The following is an 18,684-nucleotide window of genomic DNA, read 5'->3' as shown; positions in this document are numbered from 1 at the left end:
AGCTTAGTAAGCCAGAAAAAGGCCCCGGCCTCCGTTTGCCATCGTGTCCCTTCACCCTTCACCTGGATATATTAAATAAAAATCTCTGGAGTGAATCAATCCAAACTTGCCGGTCATACCTCTTTGTCTACCTCGAGCCCTTGAGTGGGTGCTGGCGCTGTAGAACCGTGCTACCTTGCTCGGCAGTGTTTGGTTTGGGCAACATCGAATCACAATGGAGAGGTACGAAGCCTTGAGTCTTATACAGACTGTCCGTGAGAAATATTTCGGTATAAGTTGGTCAACGGTTTTTGCTGTTGTGGTGTTCGTATGCCTCACAACCCGTATTATCTCGGGGCTTCGAAGTCGACGTGAGCAAGACCCTTCAAAATCACAGACGGTGCGACTAGCACCTTATTGGTTTCCCTGGATTGGACATGGCCCTGCCTTCTTATGGAATCATGTTACCTTCTTTACAAGAACTCGGTTGGTCTTCCACTATATTACCATCCTAGACGTCTGTTAATAGGATTATAGGGTGTCTATGAATGAGCCTGTCTTTGGCATTTACATTCGCGGTGTCAAGTACAATGTTGTGGCTTCTCCATCTATGATGAAGACTGTTTTCTCTGTCAAAACTGCCACGCCACGCAACCAGGTGCTCGATCAAGCTCTGCAAAACGTCTTTGGTGACCGCAGCCTCATCCGCAATCTGGATTTGGATCGTAACCAAGGACTTAGCGACAAGGCTACTACCATTCTCAACGAAAAGGCCTTTGTCACTGAAGCTTCGTCTACTATTACCCGTTTGGTGCAGCGTGACATGCCGAATTTGGTAAGCTTCTGCCGGAGCATTGTTGACCAATGCCCCTGGGAACGTGGAATCAGTGGAGTTGAGATGCCCGATGAAGGGGACCAGACAGTCTGTGAAGCCAATTTGTTTGCACTCGTGAGCAATTTCATTGGACACATCACTTCTACTTTCCTGATGGGTGGGACATTCGTGGAGAATTTCCCTAATCTCTCAGAAGACCTTGGAAGACTTGACGATTGCTTTGTGACATTGTTCGTCGGCACTCCTCGATGGGCCCCGCATCCAGCAGCCTCAGCAGGACATGCGGCTAGTGATCGGCTTCGCCATATCTTTTCAGTCTTTCACCGAGCTTTGACTGCTTGGGACGATGGGATTGACCCCGGCATTGAACTGCGTGATCTTGACGATGTCTCTGAATTGGTCAAAGACAGAATGCGGACTTTCCGCAAATTGGAGCTATCTCCAGGTGCCAGTGCTGCAGGGCACTTGTCTCTGTATTATGATCTGATTGAACACACGACCAAGATCACTTTTTGGACAATTACCCATCTCTTTGCGGAACCTTCACTTCTCGAGCAAGTCCGCAAAGAGATTGCTTCTTACGTGATGGCTTCCAGGCTAACTCGCGAGGAGACGGGTTTCCCCTTTGATGAGCCTCCTCGTCTCTCTCTGGATATTGAAAAAGTACTTACATCTTGTCCGCTGTTAAAAGCATGTTACTATGAGACTGTGCGCCTTCATTCAGCAGGAATCTCGTTCAAGAAGCTGGCGTCCGATGTGACCCTTTCCGAGTCGGCAGAAGAAGCGGCCTATGGCCTGACGGAGCCCCGTACATACAAGATTGCAAAGGGCGAGGATATCATTGTGCCCCATGGTGAATATTACCATGATGCTCGATACTTCTCAAATCCAGAGCAGTATGATCCCCTACGATTTCTCGTAACTGATCCTGCAACGGGAAAACAACGGGCTGATCAAAGCATCATTGCTCCCTTTGCGGACGGATTGTATGGATCGACGAACAATGGCCTCATCGAGCGAGCTATTTTGACTTTCACTGCTGGCATTGTGGCCTTATGGGATATTGAGCCCACAAGTGGTAAAATCCTCTCAGTTCCAGGACACAAGACTAGCTGGGGAGCTTTCCGACCGACCAAGGAGCTGCGGGTGAGGATGAAGTTGAGGGTATAGATTACATGGAAGTATTGCATAGCGTTTTATCATAGAGAGAGAGATCTTATAAATTTAATTCTATGTACAACCCCCTCGGCCCGGATTAATATCCGAATCGGGCTTGTTCCGATGACACCATCCACTGAGAGGAGGGGAATATGTAAGTCGCCTAACTCAGGTGTCTATACTTCCTCGATAGTCCTCTGTGGAATTGCTATTCAGAAGGAAATACAATAAAATGGACGAACAGGATTCCAATAGGGACTACGATCTCACAAGCCCAATCACTTCCACATCTGGACTTCGACAGGGTCTAACATCCTATGGAGATCCTCATTTCTCTCTCTTTCTCCGCAAAGTGTTTATCAAGGCACTTGGCTATTCAGAAGATGCGCTTTCACGCCCAATCGTGGGCATTATCAACACTTTCTCAGGGTTCAATCCCTGCCATGCCAATGTGCCCCAGCTCATTGAGGCTGCTAAGCGCGGCGTGCAACTCAATGGAGGACTGGCGATAGAATTCCCTACCATCAGTGTGGCTGAATCATTCTCGCATCCAACAAGCATGTTCTTGCGGAATCTTATGAGCATGGATACGGAGGAGATGATCCGGGCCCAGCCATTGGATGCTTGTATAATGATCGGAGGTGAGTTCCAATCGTTTTTTTAGTATTGAGAATAGCCACTGACAGAATTTAGGGTGTGATAAAACTGTTCCTGCTCAGTTGATGGGTGGTATCTCTGCCAACAAGCCAATCCTACCACTGATCACCGGTCCAATGCTGCCAGGGAGCCACCGCGGCCAGCGTATTGGAGCCTGCACTGATTGCCGAAACAATTGGGCAGCTTTTCGAGCGGGTGAGATGGACGTCGAGGAAATCTCGGCCATTAACGAAGAGCTTGCTCCGACGGTATGTGCAGATGCGCTCTTATCAGATACACGGTCATTTCCAAGGTCAGTTCACTAATTACAATCATCGCTCGCTCAGATAGGGACATGCGGTGTCATGGGAACTGCTAGTACAATGGCTTGTGTGACTGCGGCATTAGGAATGATGCCGCTTCGGGGCGCAACTGCACCGGCAGTATCATCTGCGAGACTGCGAATTGCCGAAGAGACCGGCGCAAATGCAGTTGCGATTGCAAAGGCCAAGAGAAAGCCACAAGAAATATTGACAAAGGAATCATTCTGGAATGCCATCACAGTGCTCCAGGCTATCGGGGGTTCGACAAATGCCATTGTTCATCTGCTCGCTATTGCAAATAGACATCCAGAACTGCAGGGAGTGATCACTCTAGACACTATTGAGGAGATTGGCCGCAAAACCCCACTGTTGATTGATCTCAAACCGAGTGGAGATAACTATATGAATGATTTCCACAATGCAGGAGGCATGATGGCGCTGCTACAAGTGCTTCGACCCCTGCTCCATTTATCTGCTGTGACAATTACTGGGCAAACGCTGGGCGAGGTCCTCGATGCATCCCAGTCCAAGAGACTTTCCTTTGCGCAACAGATAATTCGGCCAATGTCAGACCCTCTGTTTCCCGCGTCATCCTTGGCTGTTCTGCGAGGCAATCTTGCCCCAGACGGTGCTGTCATCAAAGCATCAGCGTCAAAGTATCGCCACTTACTATCACACACTGGACCGGCTGTGGTATTTGAGAATTCGGCCGACCTTGCTCAGCGGATCGATGATCCAAACCTTGTTGTGACGAAGGACAGTGTGCTGGTCCTGAAAAACATTGGCCCGATTGGCAACCCAGGTATGCCAGAGGCTGGCCTTATACCGATCCCAAAGAAGCTAGCAGAGGCAGGAGTGAAGGATATGCTACGACTTTCGGACGGTCGAATGTCAGGGACCGCGGGCGGAACCATTATCCTCCATATCTCGCCTGAAGCTGCGCTACCAGAGTCACCATTTGGCGTGGTAGAGACCGGTGACTTGATTATTTGCGATATCGAAACTAGGAAGTTGCACTTGGAAGTTTCCGAGGCAGTAATCCAGACTCGAATCGAGACACGCAGACAGAGTCTTGTGGGAGAGACGCAGGTAAGAAAGCAGAGGAGAGGCTACCGCGGGTTGTATGAGCGATCAGTGAATCAAGCACAAGAGGGAGCAGATTTTGATTTCCTGACAGCTGGAGGTGCTAGCACTTAGAGTCTATTTCAGCTACAAACTCAATATCGAACAATAAGATGGAATATCTGGAGAAAGCGGCCCTTACCCTAAGCCCTGAGCCCTATAATATTCCCCAATCGGGTTAAATCAATCAAGGCGCGTAACGCGGACGCGTCTGACCTTGTAGATCCCTGGCTATTCGTGATCCACCAGATCAAGATCGAACGATGCTCCAGGCTTTCTAGTTGCATCTTGATTGAAATATCTACGCCAAGCCTCGTTTGCAATGAGTTTCGACCCTCTTCGCCCGCGGGGGCGCCCAGCCCGTGAGTCATGCTGATGACCTAGAGACTACAATAGTTACTGACAAGGCGGCCTCCACATAGACACACCTGGCACAACGATACTGGCCTACACACCCGACGGAAGACGAATCATTACTGGTGGCTCCAACTCGGCTATCCGTGTTTACACGGTCGGCGAAGATGGAGAGCCCAAGACGATCGACGAAGGTGTTGACGCGCATTTCGGCATTGGTGCTACGGTATGTTGGAATAAGACTTACGATGCATCGAAGGAAAGGTCTGACAGGATTGCTAGAATCGGTCTTTTATCATGGGTGCCGAGGACGGAACAGTCTGGAAGTACGACATGATGTCGGGCAAAATACAAAACTTGCTTGTCCGATGTGCTTTGCCAGTCAGGGACATTGCAGTGACGAGAGATGGAGAATGGGTCGCAGTAGCAAGCGAGTAAGTGCTGTAGAGATTGTGCCAGACAGTGGATTGGATGCTGACACTGGTGGACTAGTGAGCTCACAGTCAAAATCGTGAAAGTCGACGACATGACGCAAGTCAAGTATCTCCGGGAACAGTCTAAGGGAACGAAGCATGTCACATTCGATCCCAGTGGCCGATATGCAACAGTATCCGGAACAGATGGAATCCTCTATATATACTCCATGCACGAAGAGGAGCCGGAGCTGGTCCGCAAACTCGATGGAGTTATTCGACGACTGGAGCCAGATGCCGAGGCGACATCAAGAGCAGTGTGGCATCCTGATGGTACTGCATTTGCTTCTGCGGAAGCGACCAGAGATATCTCGATCTACTCAACCTCGGAATGGAAGAAGGAGAAAACATTTGCTGGCGGTCATACCGGCGACGTTACGGCCTTGAGCTGGGCCCCGAACGGATCTCTTCTGGCGTCTGCAGCTGCAGATGGATATATTGTGCTCTGGGAAGCAAAGACGCAAAAGATCTTGCAGCGATACGAATTTGCAAATGTCTTGAACCTATCCTGGCACCCGACCAAAAACTCACTTTCATTTACAACTTCAGATGGAGAGCTTTTCATCTATGATAACTTTGTACCGAGGGATCACGAGTCTCTGCTGCAGAAACCGCTGCAGGCAGCTCCTATCTTACTTGGGCCTCTGGGCGAGATCTCCAACAATGTTGGGCGAACCACACTGACGGAGCGGTCCAAAGAGGCCATCCAGCGAGCCGCGAGAAGAGGGTCTCCAGACTCATTGGATGATATCCTTGGTGGAGATGACCAGATGATCGATTTCATCGAGGATGATGATGGGGCTGGCTATGCCGATGAAGAGTTAAATATTTATGGCAAGCGGCCCCACGATGATCTCGATGATCTCGGCGACACTAGTAACAAACGCCTCTACTCTGGCTTCGAAAAGCCCAAGGCCCATCTGCCTCTTCAACCCGGTAGCACGCCTTGGGCTGGGAGTAGGAGATATCTTTGTATGTTCTTGTTGCAACTCATTGGGGTGCATTTGCTAACTTGGCCAGGCCTGAACTTGACAGGAGCTGTTTGGACTGTGGACCAGGAGACACACCACACTGTTACTGTGGAATTCTATGACCGAGAGGCTCATCGAGATTTCCACTTCACTGATCCGTATATGTACGACAAGGCTTGTTTGAGTGAGTTTTCCGCTTACCCTTTTGTATTGGGTTTTTGGCTGATCGGATATAGACGACAACGGAACACTTTTTGCCAATAACCCTTCGGATGGCAGTCCGGCCACTATTTTCTACAGGCCACATGAGACGTGGACTGCGCGAGCGGACTGGCGAACCGAATTGCCCGAGGGAGAACAAATTCGAGGTAAGAATTCAAAGGATTACACAATTCACCTTACTAATGCTCGCTATCAGCTCTGGCACTCAGCGATTCATACATTGTCACTGTGACATCAAAGCACTATGTTCGAGTGTACACTCTCTTTGGGACACCTTTCAAGGTGTATCGACAGAAGAGCCAAGCCGTGACTTGCGCGGCCTGGCGCGACTACATTATGAGCATCGGCAACGGCCCTATAGGGATTGATGGCCACGCAACCTTACGATACACGGTGGAGAATGTCAAGCGTGACGAGATTTGCCAAAACGAAGACACTGTCGCTCTTCCAGAAGGGGCTTCGCTACAGAGTGTTTTTTTTCTCTGATAATGGGGTAAGCGCCATCTAAACAGAAGAGTTGGCTATGGAATTAACCATCTTCTTAGGATCCTTGTATATACGAGTCGACTGGCGTCCTACTAGTTCTGCAACACTGGCGCACATCCGGCCAAGCCCGATGGGTACCGCTCCTGGACACGAAGCAAATGGCACGTCTCGCGGGAGGGCGGAAAGAAGAAACATACTGGCCGGTGGCTGTCGCACAAGACAAGTTCCACTGTATTATCCTCAAGGGTGGTGACAAGAACCCTTACTTTCCACGGCCGCTGCTCAGTGAATTCGACTTCCAGATCCCGGTTGCCAGTACTCTTCCGAAAGATTCCAGCGAATCCGGAGACACGGCGGCTGAGGGCGCTCGTTTCGAGGAGTCATTCGTACGTGGAAATGTGCTTTTGTCGCTCTTCCGCGATCTTATCTCATCGACCAATGCGACGGCAAGCCAACGCTCTGACTTGGCGCGGAGGGAGCTCGAATTGGATAAGAACTTGCTGCAGATGCTGGCCATTGAATGCAGAGAGGGCGAGGAGCGTGGTATGAAGGCGCTGGAGCTGGTGGCCTTGATGACGGACCGCAACGGTAAGATGCTCGAGGCGGCTGCTAAAATTGCACAGCGTTATGGACGTGGCATTCTTGAGGACAAGATCCGCGATCTGGCTGAACGACGTGTCATGGGAATGGGAGACGATGATGAATTGGCTTGAGGTTGGGATTACGAATAATACTTTTAATTAGTCCCCGGGAAGCTGTAGACCTGTCACGAATCGTCCTAGTCAGTAAATACAAGTTGTATAAAATTGTATACCAGAGCATCGTGATTGGCTCCCACAACGTCATTTTCCCCGACTCTCCGACTCCGCGACTCCGACCAACTTCAACCTTCCACTTATCTACATGGCTTGACAACATACTTTTAAAATGCAGAATGCCGAAGCTAGTCTCTCTGCGCACGTCTCTTCTCAATCAGCCGAAGAGCCCTGTCTCTGGCCGGCTTTTTGCTTCGGTTTCGCGACAGCGACTGGCGCAACTTCGTCATGGCCTTCTCAGTGAGCCCTGGTTGACCTCAACTTCAGTTGCACCTTTGCCAGTGACATATTTCTCCCCGGCTTGGGTGCGGAGGGAGCATGTGGAAGGCCTTAGGAGAAACGATCACCAACCGCCAGATGAGAGAACCTTGAAACTCGGAAAGAGTATGTACTTACTGTCTCCTCATTCACTTTCCAAAAAGCCGTTCAACTAACGATCAAAGCTTTACGAATCCTGTCACCCCTTTTACCGACCATCTTGTACAATACCTTACCTACCGAAATCCTCGCCCCGAGTGTCAACCTTCACCTATTCCCATCCACACATCCACACCTCCCTACCGTCAAAGGACGCACACTATATCGCGCGGCATTATGGACTGTCCCGGTAGCATGGAGCAGCGTGCCACTAGTCGGCAATGTGAAATTGCAGATTCTCAGCGAAAGGATCGTACGAGCCGGGACGCTACTCGACCCCACGCGTCACGGCGCCCATCACGACTGCGGCGATGAGCGCCTACTAGTACGGTGGAAAACTGAGCCACGAACAGAAAGCCGCCCCTTCCATGGCCCAGCCTCTTGGAATACCAATTCTACAAATCCCTCGAAAAATGCCCCATTCTCACAAAATAGTCATCTCTCGAACTCCACAAAAGGCACCAACAATGGCTTGAGTGTCCTTCTCGGTGGTGAAGAGCCTATCTTCAAGTTGTCAAAGGAAGAGCAATTCACCGGCATCTTTATCTTTTCTTTCGATGAGGAGGGTCGCATCCTGACCCATACTATCGAGCACGCCGATGAAGCGGACGGCTGGGACCGGACTGCTAAATTCGTGACTCTCACTGACTGGCTTATTGGCAAGGCACGTGGCTCGTTGGACCCGGCTGCCAATACTGGACTTGCCATGGCGACTGGTGAGAGTCATGGGCTTGCTTCCAACAGTGGCCGGAGGTCGTGACTTCACCCTCATATTCGATCATAACTCGAGCGAATCTCTCATCAAATGAAAAATCCCGAAGACAAGAAAGAATGTACGATGACTTCTGTGTTCATATTCACATTCTTGCTGTATTGTGTCTTTTTTATAGCTCGAATATGTTTTCTTACTCAAGGCGTAACGGCGCCTGATTATGGGTGTCGAAAGATGGGCTGTTTTGATATTGAACTCCTCTCTTTCACTTGACTTGTCTGTTGGAAACCTTGAGACATACTATCGCCACTCTTCTATGTATTATACCCTGTTACGGACTTGAAAAAGCCAGACAGCAATGATAAAATCACGGAATTGTCGTTTTGTAGGAATTGTGCCACATCGTAGTCTGCTACCCGTTATCCTCCTAACTATAACACCGAGAAACATGTCCAGACTGAGTGAAGAATAGCAAGCTAGAAAACGCAGAGATATTTTGGGGCTGATACTGATAAGTTGATGTATTAAAAAGGAATAGCAAGACATTGTGACCATTTTTTATTGAGTATGCTTCTATGTACATTATTCAGTCTTTTTATGCACAGCAGGCGACTTCAGCAAGCTGAAAGCTGCAACTGTGACGACACACATGGCGAACCCGCCAGCAGTATAAGCAGCCTCACGGCCAGCCCACCAAAACAGAGAGCAGAACACAATAGGACCAGTCGCCCTGCCAGCCTGTCCCCACCCCCGCAAACCACCCATGACCGCGCCGCGATCCGCATCCTGTGCCTCGAAGCTGCCCAGGCTGTTGAGTGACGTAACAACCGTAGCGGTCGTTACCGCCAACAAAGCACCGGCGGCATAGAGAGCTGAAGGTGAAGAAACGCGAGCAAGGCAAAAGAATGATATGGTACAGGCCACGACACCGGCACGGAGGGTGACCAGCGGCGGGAGACGGCGCACCAGGGTACCCTGCAGGAGAGAGGCGATTAAGCCCATCAGGGACAAGAGACGTCCGTTCAATGCAGCAGGGCTGACTGTTGTGGCTGATCCCGCGTAGAGCGTTGTAGTCAAGAAGGGAAGGGAGAACTCCAGACCGGAAAATGGGAGTAGGAAGAGGAAGTGGAGGGTATTGAGAAGGGCCGGATTGTTTGTATGGGTGCGCTTAGCGGGAGCACTGCTCCTATCTTCAGTTTTCTTACCCAACGCATCATTATTCTCGGTGGAGGTACTTTTGCTCTCCATCTGAAGCGTCGTCAATCGGGGATGCGTCTCGGGCAAACAGGCCCAAAGATACACAGTCTCAATAAATATCAGAGCAAAAGACACAATTGCAGCGACGATGAACGGGTTTTCGGCAACCATATTGATACTGCTAAGCGCCACACCCAGCGCCGGCCCGAAAGTGAACGCGACACTGAAACAGGCCCCGACTAATGCCATAGCAGAGCCGCGGTGCTCCTCGTCTGTGATATCCGCCACTATGGCGTTGACCATTTGCACATTTGCCTCGCTCATCCCCCCCAACGATACGACTGGCGAGGAATGTACGGAAGTCCGTAGCTGACACCCACAGCGCGACGCTCAAGAGGTTGCCGAGCATGGAGATGAGCAGGGTGCGACGGCGGCCATGACGGTCTGATAGGCGGCCTATGACGGGTGCAGCAAAGGCTTGAAGGAGGGAGAACAAAGAGCCGAGGGCTCCACCGAGGAGTACAATGTCATAGCGCGAGTCAATGGGGCGCGCAAAGGAATTTTTGTAGGCGTTTAGGTAGTGGAAGATGCGGTTGAGGAGGGAATCGGGGGATGGATCTTGCGCGTGATAAAACGATAGCAGCGAAGGGAAGAGGGGCAGAATGAATGTAAAGGAGATCTGAAGGCATTGTTAATTGAATAAATGTGATTGTTGACTTTAGATGGGTACCTTGATCTTACCAAATCTAACAACAGCGAGAGCATCAACACCTTCAGCACCCCCTTACGTTGGGCGCCAGCGACGGCCATTGTTGCTGGTGCCGTATATACAATAGAAGATATAAGGAGGAGGGCGGAAAGAACCAAAAATGAGCAGAAGGACAAGAATCTGGGGAAGTTGACACTTGACACTTGTGCAAGAGCACAAAGACCATTTTAATCAGATTGAATACGCCAGGAGCTCCACTGGGCGTCGGTATGCATTTCCTATTGTGGTTTAGCGCCCTGCGCTAAAAACGGGTTTCATCTTAAAACACGCTAGTAATAACGGAACACGCCTTTACAAGCGCATTTCAAGCGTATTCCGTTATTTTCATTATTTTATGCATAATTGCCCCGCACTTGATTCGGTCTTGTGTAATATCATTACATTACGCCAAGCTAGTTACATCACGTGACAGACTATGGTACAATACTACATCTATAGTAACTAGTTAATTATCATATGCCATTGACTACTATCCACGTATTCAAGTAGTAGACCTAGTAGACCTTATTTCCTTCAACTAAAGCGACCCAAATCGTAAAATACGGGTATCTACAGCAAGTCCTGGAAAGTAATAGTGCACTCATTATGATCAATTTCGATCTATGCCCGACCTAAGCCCTCCGTTCACAAGCGCCGATAAAACAATAGCATAGAATACATATGTATGTCGTGAGAGAAGCTCTCTGATGATCGGGAATATGCACGCTGAAAAAAATTGCAGGACATGGTCAAGAAGACTTTGGCAAAGCCAGACGAAGAGATCAAAGTGACTCTCCGTGAAGAAAATTCGTTGCGTTCGTGAGCCATCACATCGGACCAGAAATCGCTGAGGCCAGTCCCGGAAAGACAGACCTAGAATCTCTCGTCGGAACATCGACTTCGAAACAAGATCCCAAAACAGCATGTTCCAACTGACATCCTAAGATTGCCACTCTTACTCGCTGGAGGCGGGAGCTTCCGCTGAGCCAGAGGCAGGACCGCTTGTACCGTTTCGACCACGTCCGCCGCGACCACCTCGTCGTCCACCACGTCCACGACCTTCGCCGGTACGACCTTCGCCGGTACGACCTTCACCAGCACGACCTTCACCAGCACGGCCTTCGCCAGCACGGCCTTCGCCAGCACGGCCTTCGCCAGCACGGCCTTCGCCACCGCGGCCCTCACCAGTACGCTTAGCATCATTTCGGCCTCGGCCACCACGGTGTCCCTGTCCGTGACGGCGGCGTCCACCAGACTTGGCAGCGTTCTCGCCTTGAGTCGAAACATCAGCGCCAACGGAACCGTTGTTCAGACCCGCATCAGCGCTAGCTGGAGTAGCCTGAAGGCCAGTGTCGGTCTCATCTGGATTGCGAGGAAGCTTGACCCATTCGCTACTTTCATCGGAAGTAGGAGCCCAGGTTTGCTCCGCAATAGAGTTTGCAGCATCAGAAACCAGAGTCTGCGCAGGAGGAGCCAACTGGTCCGCTTGGGAAGCTGCAGGCTGGGCCTCGGCGCCGAATGAGGCATCCTGGAGCTCGGTCAGTCCTGCGTTAGCCACGGTAGGGTCGGTCGTAGGGTTGGTGGCGAGGGTTGCCTCCGAGGCAATTTCGGGAACCTCCTCAGGCGGAGCGAACTTGTCGGATGCTTGCTTCACGTCGCCATCTAAATAAATATAATGTCAGCAAGCACATTCAAAGATATTCAGTGAGGGTGGGGCTGGGAAATTCATTACTGACAGGTAAAATCAAGAGTGGTGCCCTCAACAGCATTGACCTTCTCATCGGCACCCTCAGCAATCTTCAGAAGCGAATTGATTGCAGACTGGTTGCCAGCGTACACCTCAAACAGAACACCCTCGAAAGCACGGCTCTCGGTGGTGATGGTGTAACCGTCGCGTCGAAGGATGGCCGCGGCGCACAAGAACTTAGTCACGGTATAGAGATGCTCGCGCAGTGCCTTCTTGGAGGCCTCAGTCGCATCAGCAATGGCGTTATTACGGACAGCTTCGAGCTCCGCCTCATGCGCCTTGACAAGCGCAGCCTTCTGAGCAGCCAGACGGTCCTCGTATTGGACAGCAAATTGTTTGTAGTGGCCAATCTGCTCCTCGGCCTGAGCAACGGTGGCTTGAAGGGAAGGCCTCTTCAGGACCTGTGCCTTCTGGTCGTTGTTGATCTTCTTCTCCTCGATCAGTTCATCAAGCGACTTGTTGGGGTTCTCGGCGATGATGGCGTCGACTTTGGCGAGGGAGTTCTAGTCAGAAAAATAGCAACGTTAGAAATGTGTCAATGGAAACAATCGAAACCAAAGCATCATTCGAAAATAACTCACCAACTTCTTCATGGCATTGCGAAGTGTTCTAAACAAAGCAGTTAGGTCACTTCCACTTGCGCATAGGCAATAACCACGCCACTGGGTTCATAAGATTTTGAACATACTTCTGCAGCTCCTTCAAGTAGGTACTCTCTTGACCTTCAGAGTTGGGGCCCTCGGGGTCCTTGGAGACGCTTGAAGCTCGCGAGCCCTTCTCCTCGTCCTTGAGCTTCTGGGTAGCGGAAGTGGGAGGCATGATGGGAATGTGGGTAACACAGATATTAAAGTATTTCTGAAAAGCTTGTACAGGTCTGGAATGAAGGATTAAACGCGATAACGTTGAAGGAAAGACGTGTGTTATGAAGGAAGAATCAACATGCGGGTCGGAAAGCCTTTGGTCGGTGTGGCCCACTGGCTTTAAGTAGACTCTCTCTCTCTTTCGACGCGTGCGTAGCGCGAAGCAATTAAGCAATCACAGTACTATCTATATCTTTAAACGCGTAATTTATGAGATAACTGATCTGTTGGTTGTGATTTATTCATTTCTTCTATTGTATTGCTCCAGGGTATCATATTCACATTCGCCCACAACGCCATAATATCACAAAATGCAAGCCAGTCTTAGTACAGTATCCCCTCGTCTTTCACAACCATGCTAGGCAGGTATTTGCCATAATGGCAGACCGAGGTTATGTTCTGAGCTCTTCTATCCCTGGAATTTGCGCAGTGTTTTCTAAAAAAGCCCATACTTGTCAGCTGTGTGTTCTCACGAGTCTTCCAGAGAAGCTCTTAGATCGACCAAACGCACCTCAGTCACTTTGCGCACGGTATTCGCTGAAATGTTTTTCTCGCCAGACTTGCGCGACTGAATCGATGCCTCGCGCATTAACCTATAATGTGTTAACTTACCGCCAGTTCAATAATGTCGGCAGTGAGAGCGCCAATTGGGTTGCAACCGCCACAAGGATAGATGGAGACATACTCTTGCATGAATAGCATATAGTCTAAGAAGATCTATAAAGGTAGTATTAGCAACTGGATAAGAGAGGGGATATCAGGACGACCGCGTACCAAAATGTCGGCATTCTTGCTCACGCTCCGATTGGAGTGGGCTTTGACAATGCGCTTGACTGTTCCTCGTGGGTAAAGTTTTTGAGCTGCCGCCATAATGAGTAGAATATAGGAGATGGTGAAGTCGAAGACAGTCGTGTGCAATGTTCAATGTTCAATGTTTACCCCCCAGAAAGGATGTGGGGGAGCTAATCTGACCGAATGCCGTAATGATCTGTTCCTTATGTAATTTGGTATTTGCATGTCCCAAACATGTGATGTACCTCGATGTAAGAGAAATCTTTATTATTTACATCTTTATTGCAACTGTATATTGCTAATGTACACTTCAACGCAGTCGTCGAAGAATTCGCCAGGCTGAAATACCAACAATTGAACCAATGGCTACACGCCAGGCCAGGAAAACCCAGATTGCCATGCGCAAGCGGTCATAATACCCGCGCAGCATGATTCCAACAGCATAAGAAGTCCCATCTCTTGCTTGGTCGGTCGGACCATAATATCTGCCTACTCCAAGACCACCGATGCCCACTTCATTGTGATCATGTCCGAGATCCGGCTCCTGTGTGACTGAGAGTGCGGCCGTTTCGCTATCAGCGGCCGTGTTACTAGGACGAGCACCCGATCTCACATTGAGCGCATTACGCTTCCGTAGATTATAAGTCACAATGCTTACAATCAGCCGCAGATCCGGCACGGTAAATGTTGGATATTTCCACAACTGCACAGCTTGGTGGGGAGGGAGCATATCCAAGAAGTCGGCCAGGATGCCGAGGGTGAGACCCCAGAGGAGCAGCGGACGGGCAGCATCACTGGACTCCGCTTGCCCACTCAGACACCATCCCTTGAAACGTTGGAGCAGGCCAGGTTGGAGTGTATTCTCTTCGGGAACAAACCCTGGAGTTGTAGTGCATTGATGGGTTTCCGACGGGAGGAGCCTCACGGCCGAGAACTGCATCCAGCCCATAAGTGACCGAATTGCAATACGGGCCAGAAACCCGCCTTGTCGAGCGAAGCGCTGCGACATATCCACATATTCCACGGTCCGCAGCGACGGTGATAGGAGGGCGCGCAGGGGAATCCAATGTGTCGACGCTACTTCCGCGGGCTGTAATCGAAGTGTCGGGGAGTCGCTGCGAGTTGTGAGAAATACAAAGGGACATAGAACCATCAAGCTGCGAATTCAAGTCAGTAATCCAATTCTCAGCGGCGAAGGTGAATGGCATTCGCACGGTTCGGACCCCCAGCTGGTAGTGACCAGCCGCTCAGGGAGGTTGCCCACACTAATGGTATCCTCCGTTGTCAAATCCAATCCAATTTCCTCTGAAGCTTCCCTGATGGCTACAGCTTTATCGTCTGCATCTTCCGGGTCTCGCTTTCCGCCCGGTAGGGCAACATGACCAGTCCATCGGTCACCCACGCGCGAAGCACGCTTGATGAACAGAACCTCCGGTTCGCCATGCTGGACCCATTGCTGTGAGAAGAACTCATCTAAACGTTGTGGAACTGGCTGGGAAGCATCTTTTGTGGGGTTTGAGTTGGGCCAATGGTCGTAGGTTGGTCGTACCCGAATAATCAAGGCAACCGAGGCGCGCTTGTTGCAGGTTGGAGGATTTGGGACGTAAGGATAAGGTTGACGATGTAGCTCGGCTAATACGCCATGCAGATTATGGGACAGACCCGAGGTTTGTGTAGACTTGGGCTCCATCAAGTCTATACTTAAGAGGTCAAAGGATCCCTTGGATTGTGGAGGGATATCGGTATCGGAGAGTCCATGTGCACGTCCCTCTCTCTGGTTCCGACGGGCGATATCGGTCTAGCCCGTACTTCCCGTACTCCTGTACCGTAAAGTAACATACAATACCGTCGGAATAAAGATTATCCGAATAGCTGGTCATCCTCCGGTCCATTTTCAGAATCTGATTGGCCACATCCAATGAGCACGTGCGGCTATCGCTGGCTATCGAACGCTTCGGTCTAAAGCTGCAAGTTTTAAAAGCTAACGAGCTATTTCTTTTGGCGTCTGCACATATTTTTCGATCTGCAGCTGAATCTCAGTTCTTACCTTGTTTTCCCTAACTGAAGATCTGTCTCAATACTCTCTCTCTTATCTCTTCCTTCCTTCGAAACCTCCTAATCAGACCACCCGGCCATCTCTGAGTAACGACTGCACAACCGGACTGGCTCAAAATGCGGTTTGGAAAAACCCTCCGTGCTGCGGTGTACCCTCCCTGGAAAGGGAAGTACATTGACTACACCAAGCTGAAGACCTTGCTGAGAGAGAACGATGTGACCCGGGACGCAGAAGACGACAGTGACTCCGATGACGATCAATGGACTGAGCAAGATGAGGAAGCCTTTGTGCAAGAACTGCTCAATGTACAGCTGGACAAGGTCAATTCTTTCCAAGCAGAGACATCGCAGCAACTCCGAGAACGGACAACAGCATGTGAAGCTAAACTCCGACCTTTGGCATCTACTCCGGAGCAAGAAAAGCCCATTCTCGATGAACAGAAGAAAAGGGCTATTGCCTCAGAAGTTCTGCAAGAACTTGATAGCATCACCAAGGAAGTCAGTGCCTTGGAAAAATACAGCCGAATCAACTTCACTGGCTTCCTAAAGGCTGCAAAGAAGCATGACCGCAAACGAGGAGCCCGATATCGGGTGAAACCTTTGCTCCAAGTGCGACTGTCACAACTGCCGTTCAACTCGGAAGACTATTCGCCGCTGGTCCATCGCCTCTCGGTGATGTACTCCTTTGTTCGGGAGACTCTGAACCAGGACATCGTGCAACCAAGGGAGACAGAGCATGGATTTGGCCGTGAGACCTATTCGTCTTACAAATTCTGGGTTCACTCAGACAACGTTTTGGAGGTCAAGACTCACATCCTTCGTCGATTGCCGGTTCTTATCTACAGGCCGGGAACTTCCAAGGACCTCGATACCATCACTGAAGACCCCACCATTACTTCTCTCTATTTTGATTCCCCTCAGTTTGACCTCTACAATCAAAAGGTCGCACGAGCACCCGAAGCCGGATCTTTGCGACTGCGCTGGACGGGATCGCTGAAAGACAAACCTACCATCCAGTTGGAAAAGAAGATTGTCACCGACGACGACGAAAGTCGAAAAGTCAAGGTGCAACTCAAAGAAAAGCACGTTAAGGAGTTTTTGGACGGCGAGTACCGCTTCGATAAAAAGGTCCATCGCATGGAGGATTCGACCAATGGAGAGTCGGCCGCCGCCGAAGCCTTGAAAAGGGACGTGGATGAGCTGCAGTCCTTTATCAAGGACAATGACCTGCAACCCATGCTCCGGGCGAACTACACGCGTACCGCCTTCCAAATTCCTGGCAATGATCGAATTCGTATTTCCCTCGATACCAACCTCGCGCTCATTCGGGAAGATGCCCTCGACAGTGAACGTCCATGTCGTGATCCTGCCGAGTGGCACCGTACCGACTTGGACGATGCCGATATGACTTATCCCTTCAGCGCTATCAGGACTGGAGAGATCACTCGCTTCCCTCACGCTTTGCTCGAGATCCAGCTTCGAGGCAAGGCCCATAACACCGAGTGGGTCAAGGACCTGATGGTCTCCCACCTTGTCAAGGATGCTCCCCGCTTCTCCAAGTTCGTCCACGGCGTAGCCTCACTGTTTGAAGACTATGTCAACAGCTTTCCCTTCTGGCTTGGTGAACTTGAAAGTGATATTCGCCGTGATCCCGAAACAGCATTCCACGAGGAGCAAGAGCGATTAGCTCGACGAGCAGAGGAGAACATAGCAGTAGGCAGCTTCATGGGAGACGCGCGCAGCCCAGGTGTTCGCCCACAAGTCGGGTCACCTTACCACCAATACTCCAGTGCAGGCTCTCCCTCGGCCATGCGGAGATCCTCAGCAGTCACCGAACCTGCAGCGCGGCACCCACGTCCATCAATCCCAGAGCCCCAGCGCCGTGATACCGGACCCACTCCCGAACCAGAGGAAGAACCCGAGCGGCCCACTCGCCTCGAGTCCATATTTCGGTTTTTCGGACTTTCTCCTCAGCGCTGGCTTGGGGCGAAATCTGTCTCTTTGCCGCCTGGTGTTCGACACCCCGGCGTCTGGATCAAAGACGCTGGGCCCGTTCGTGTGGAAAGTAAGGTCTACCTTGCCAACCAGCGAACATTTATCAAATGGCTTCACATCAGTATCCTCCTGTCGAGTTTATCATTGGGCCTCTACAATGCTGCTGGCAAGCACAACCAGGTAGCCCAGGCATTAGCTGTCGTCTACACATTCTTTGCCATCTTCGCCGCAGTCTGGGGGTGGTTCATATACGAGAGACGGGCCCGTCTCATCCGCCAGCGGAGTGGAAAGGACCTAGACAACATGTTCGGTCCTATCGTAGTCTGCATCGGTTTGGCAGTTGCCTTAATCCTCAACTTTGTCTTCAAGGTTAGACTTCCCAATCGTTTTGGTTCAACTTTCAGCCCAGCTTTCTCACTAACTCGTTAACAGTATTCCTCGGCACTAGATCGTGCCCGTCATCACCCGCTTCCTAGTGTACCTGTTCATTCCAACTCATCAGCTGTTTTCGACAGCAGCTCAGGAGGTTCGTGGAATAACTTGAACCAGGCCCAGCAGATTCTGTGATAGTCTTTCTGGGCTTGTTTATTTGAACATATAGCCGGCTGGCCTTTTGGATTATCAAGTCCCCAACCGGGAGTACCTGTGGAGCCTTCGTGTAATTGTTGGATGATAGCGTGTACTTCAAATTAACTTTGGGGACACTTGTGATATATATCAATTATTTCATTTATCCCAGCAAATGAGAATGAACACTTTTAGAAGATTCGAGAGAAACCACCTGAAA

The 18,684-nt window shown here is 50.4% G+C and overlaps 8 protein-coding genes across 8 annotated transcripts; 4 read left to right on the top strand and 4 right to left on the bottom strand.

The window, feature by feature from the left end:
- Positions 1–214: 214 nt before the first annotated feature.
- Positions 215–1,984, top strand: N7518_005189 (uncharacterized protein; the record flags this gene model as incomplete). The annotated part of the gene is made up of 2 exons (XM_057186116.1): positions 215–465; positions 517–1,984. The coding sequence occupies 2 exons, from the start codon at positions 215–217 to the stop codon at positions 1,982–1,984; spliced, it is 1,719 nt and encodes a 572-aa protein (XP_057042886.1).
- A 220-nt stretch (positions 1,985–2,204) lies between these two features.
- On the top strand, positions 2,205–7,272 carry N7518_005188 (Dihydroxy-acid/6-phosphogluconate dehydratase; the record flags this gene model as incomplete). Its single annotated transcript, XM_057186115.1, has 11 exons — positions 2,205–2,613; positions 2,666–2,877; positions 2,956–4,114; positions 4,365–4,415; positions 4,476–4,633; positions 4,690–4,841; positions 4,900–5,852; positions 5,901–6,035; positions 6,088–6,219; positions 6,270–6,544; positions 6,619–7,272. The coding sequence occupies 11 exons, from the start codon at positions 2,205–2,207 to the stop codon at positions 7,270–7,272; spliced, it is 4,290 nt and encodes a 1,429-aa protein (XP_057042885.1).
- Positions 7,273–7,493: 221 nt separating this feature from the next.
- On the top strand, positions 7,494–8,551 carry N7518_005187 (uncharacterized protein; the record flags this gene model as incomplete). Its single annotated transcript, XM_057186114.1, has 2 exons — positions 7,494–7,758; positions 7,818–8,551. The coding sequence occupies 2 exons, from the start codon at positions 7,494–7,496 to the stop codon at positions 8,549–8,551; spliced, it is 999 nt and encodes a 332-aa protein (XP_057042884.1).
- Positions 8,552–9,085: 534 nt separating this feature from the next.
- Positions 9,086–10,510, bottom strand: N7518_005186 (putative tetracycline transporter; the record flags this gene model as incomplete). The annotated part of the gene is given in 3 exon segments (XM_057186113.1): positions 9,086–10,041; positions 10,058–10,379; positions 10,442–10,510. The coding sequence occupies 3 exon segments, from the start codon at positions 10,508–10,510 to the stop codon at positions 9,086–9,088; spliced, it is 1,347 nt and encodes a 448-aa protein (XP_057042883.1).
- Positions 10,511–11,403: 893 nt separating this feature from the next.
- On the bottom strand, positions 11,404–13,014 carry N7518_005185 (uncharacterized protein; the record flags this gene model as incomplete). Its single annotated transcript, XM_057186112.1, has 4 exons — positions 11,404–12,110; positions 12,185–12,698; positions 12,777–12,804; positions 12,884–13,014. 4 exons carry the CDS (start codon positions 13,012–13,014, stop codon positions 11,404–11,406), a joined length of 1,380 nt encoding a protein of 459 aa, XP_057042882.1.
- A 450-nt stretch (positions 13,015–13,464) lies between these two features.
- N7518_005184 (uncharacterized protein) lies at positions 13,465–13,925 on the bottom strand (the record flags this gene model as incomplete). The annotated part of the gene is made up of 4 exons (XM_057186111.1): positions 13,465–13,491; positions 13,567–13,648; positions 13,741–13,772; positions 13,830–13,925. The coding sequence occupies 4 exons, from the start codon at positions 13,923–13,925 to the stop codon at positions 13,465–13,467; spliced, it is 237 nt and encodes a 78-aa protein (XP_057042881.1).
- Positions 13,926–14,157: 232 nt separating this feature from the next.
- N7518_005183 (NUDIX hydrolase) lies at positions 14,158–15,537 on the bottom strand (the record flags this gene model as incomplete). Its single annotated transcript, XM_057186110.1, has 2 exons — positions 14,158–15,004; positions 15,062–15,537. The coding sequence occupies 2 exons, from the start codon at positions 15,535–15,537 to the stop codon at positions 14,158–14,160; spliced, it is 1,323 nt and encodes a 440-aa protein (XP_057042880.1).
- A 482-nt stretch (positions 15,538–16,019) lies between these two features.
- On the top strand, positions 16,020–18,464 carry N7518_005182 (SPX domain protein; the record flags this gene model as incomplete). Its single annotated transcript, XM_057186109.1, has 2 exons — positions 16,020–18,266; positions 18,330–18,464. 2 exons carry the CDS (start codon positions 16,020–16,022, stop codon positions 18,462–18,464), a joined length of 2,382 nt encoding a protein of 793 aa, XP_057042879.1.
- Between the last annotated feature and the right edge of the window lie 220 nt (positions 18,465–18,684).

This window comes from Penicillium psychrosexuale (genome assembly GCF_028828465.1).
Source record: "Penicillium psychrosexuale strain IBT 29551 chromosome Unknown utg000003l, whole genome shotgun sequence".
Taxonomy (NCBI): Eukaryota; Fungi; Ascomycota; class Eurotiomycetes; order Eurotiales; family Aspergillaceae; genus Penicillium; species Penicillium psychrosexuale.
The sequence above is the reverse complement of the archived record's forward strand: the minus strand, read 5'-3'. Positions and strand labels throughout refer to the sequence as shown.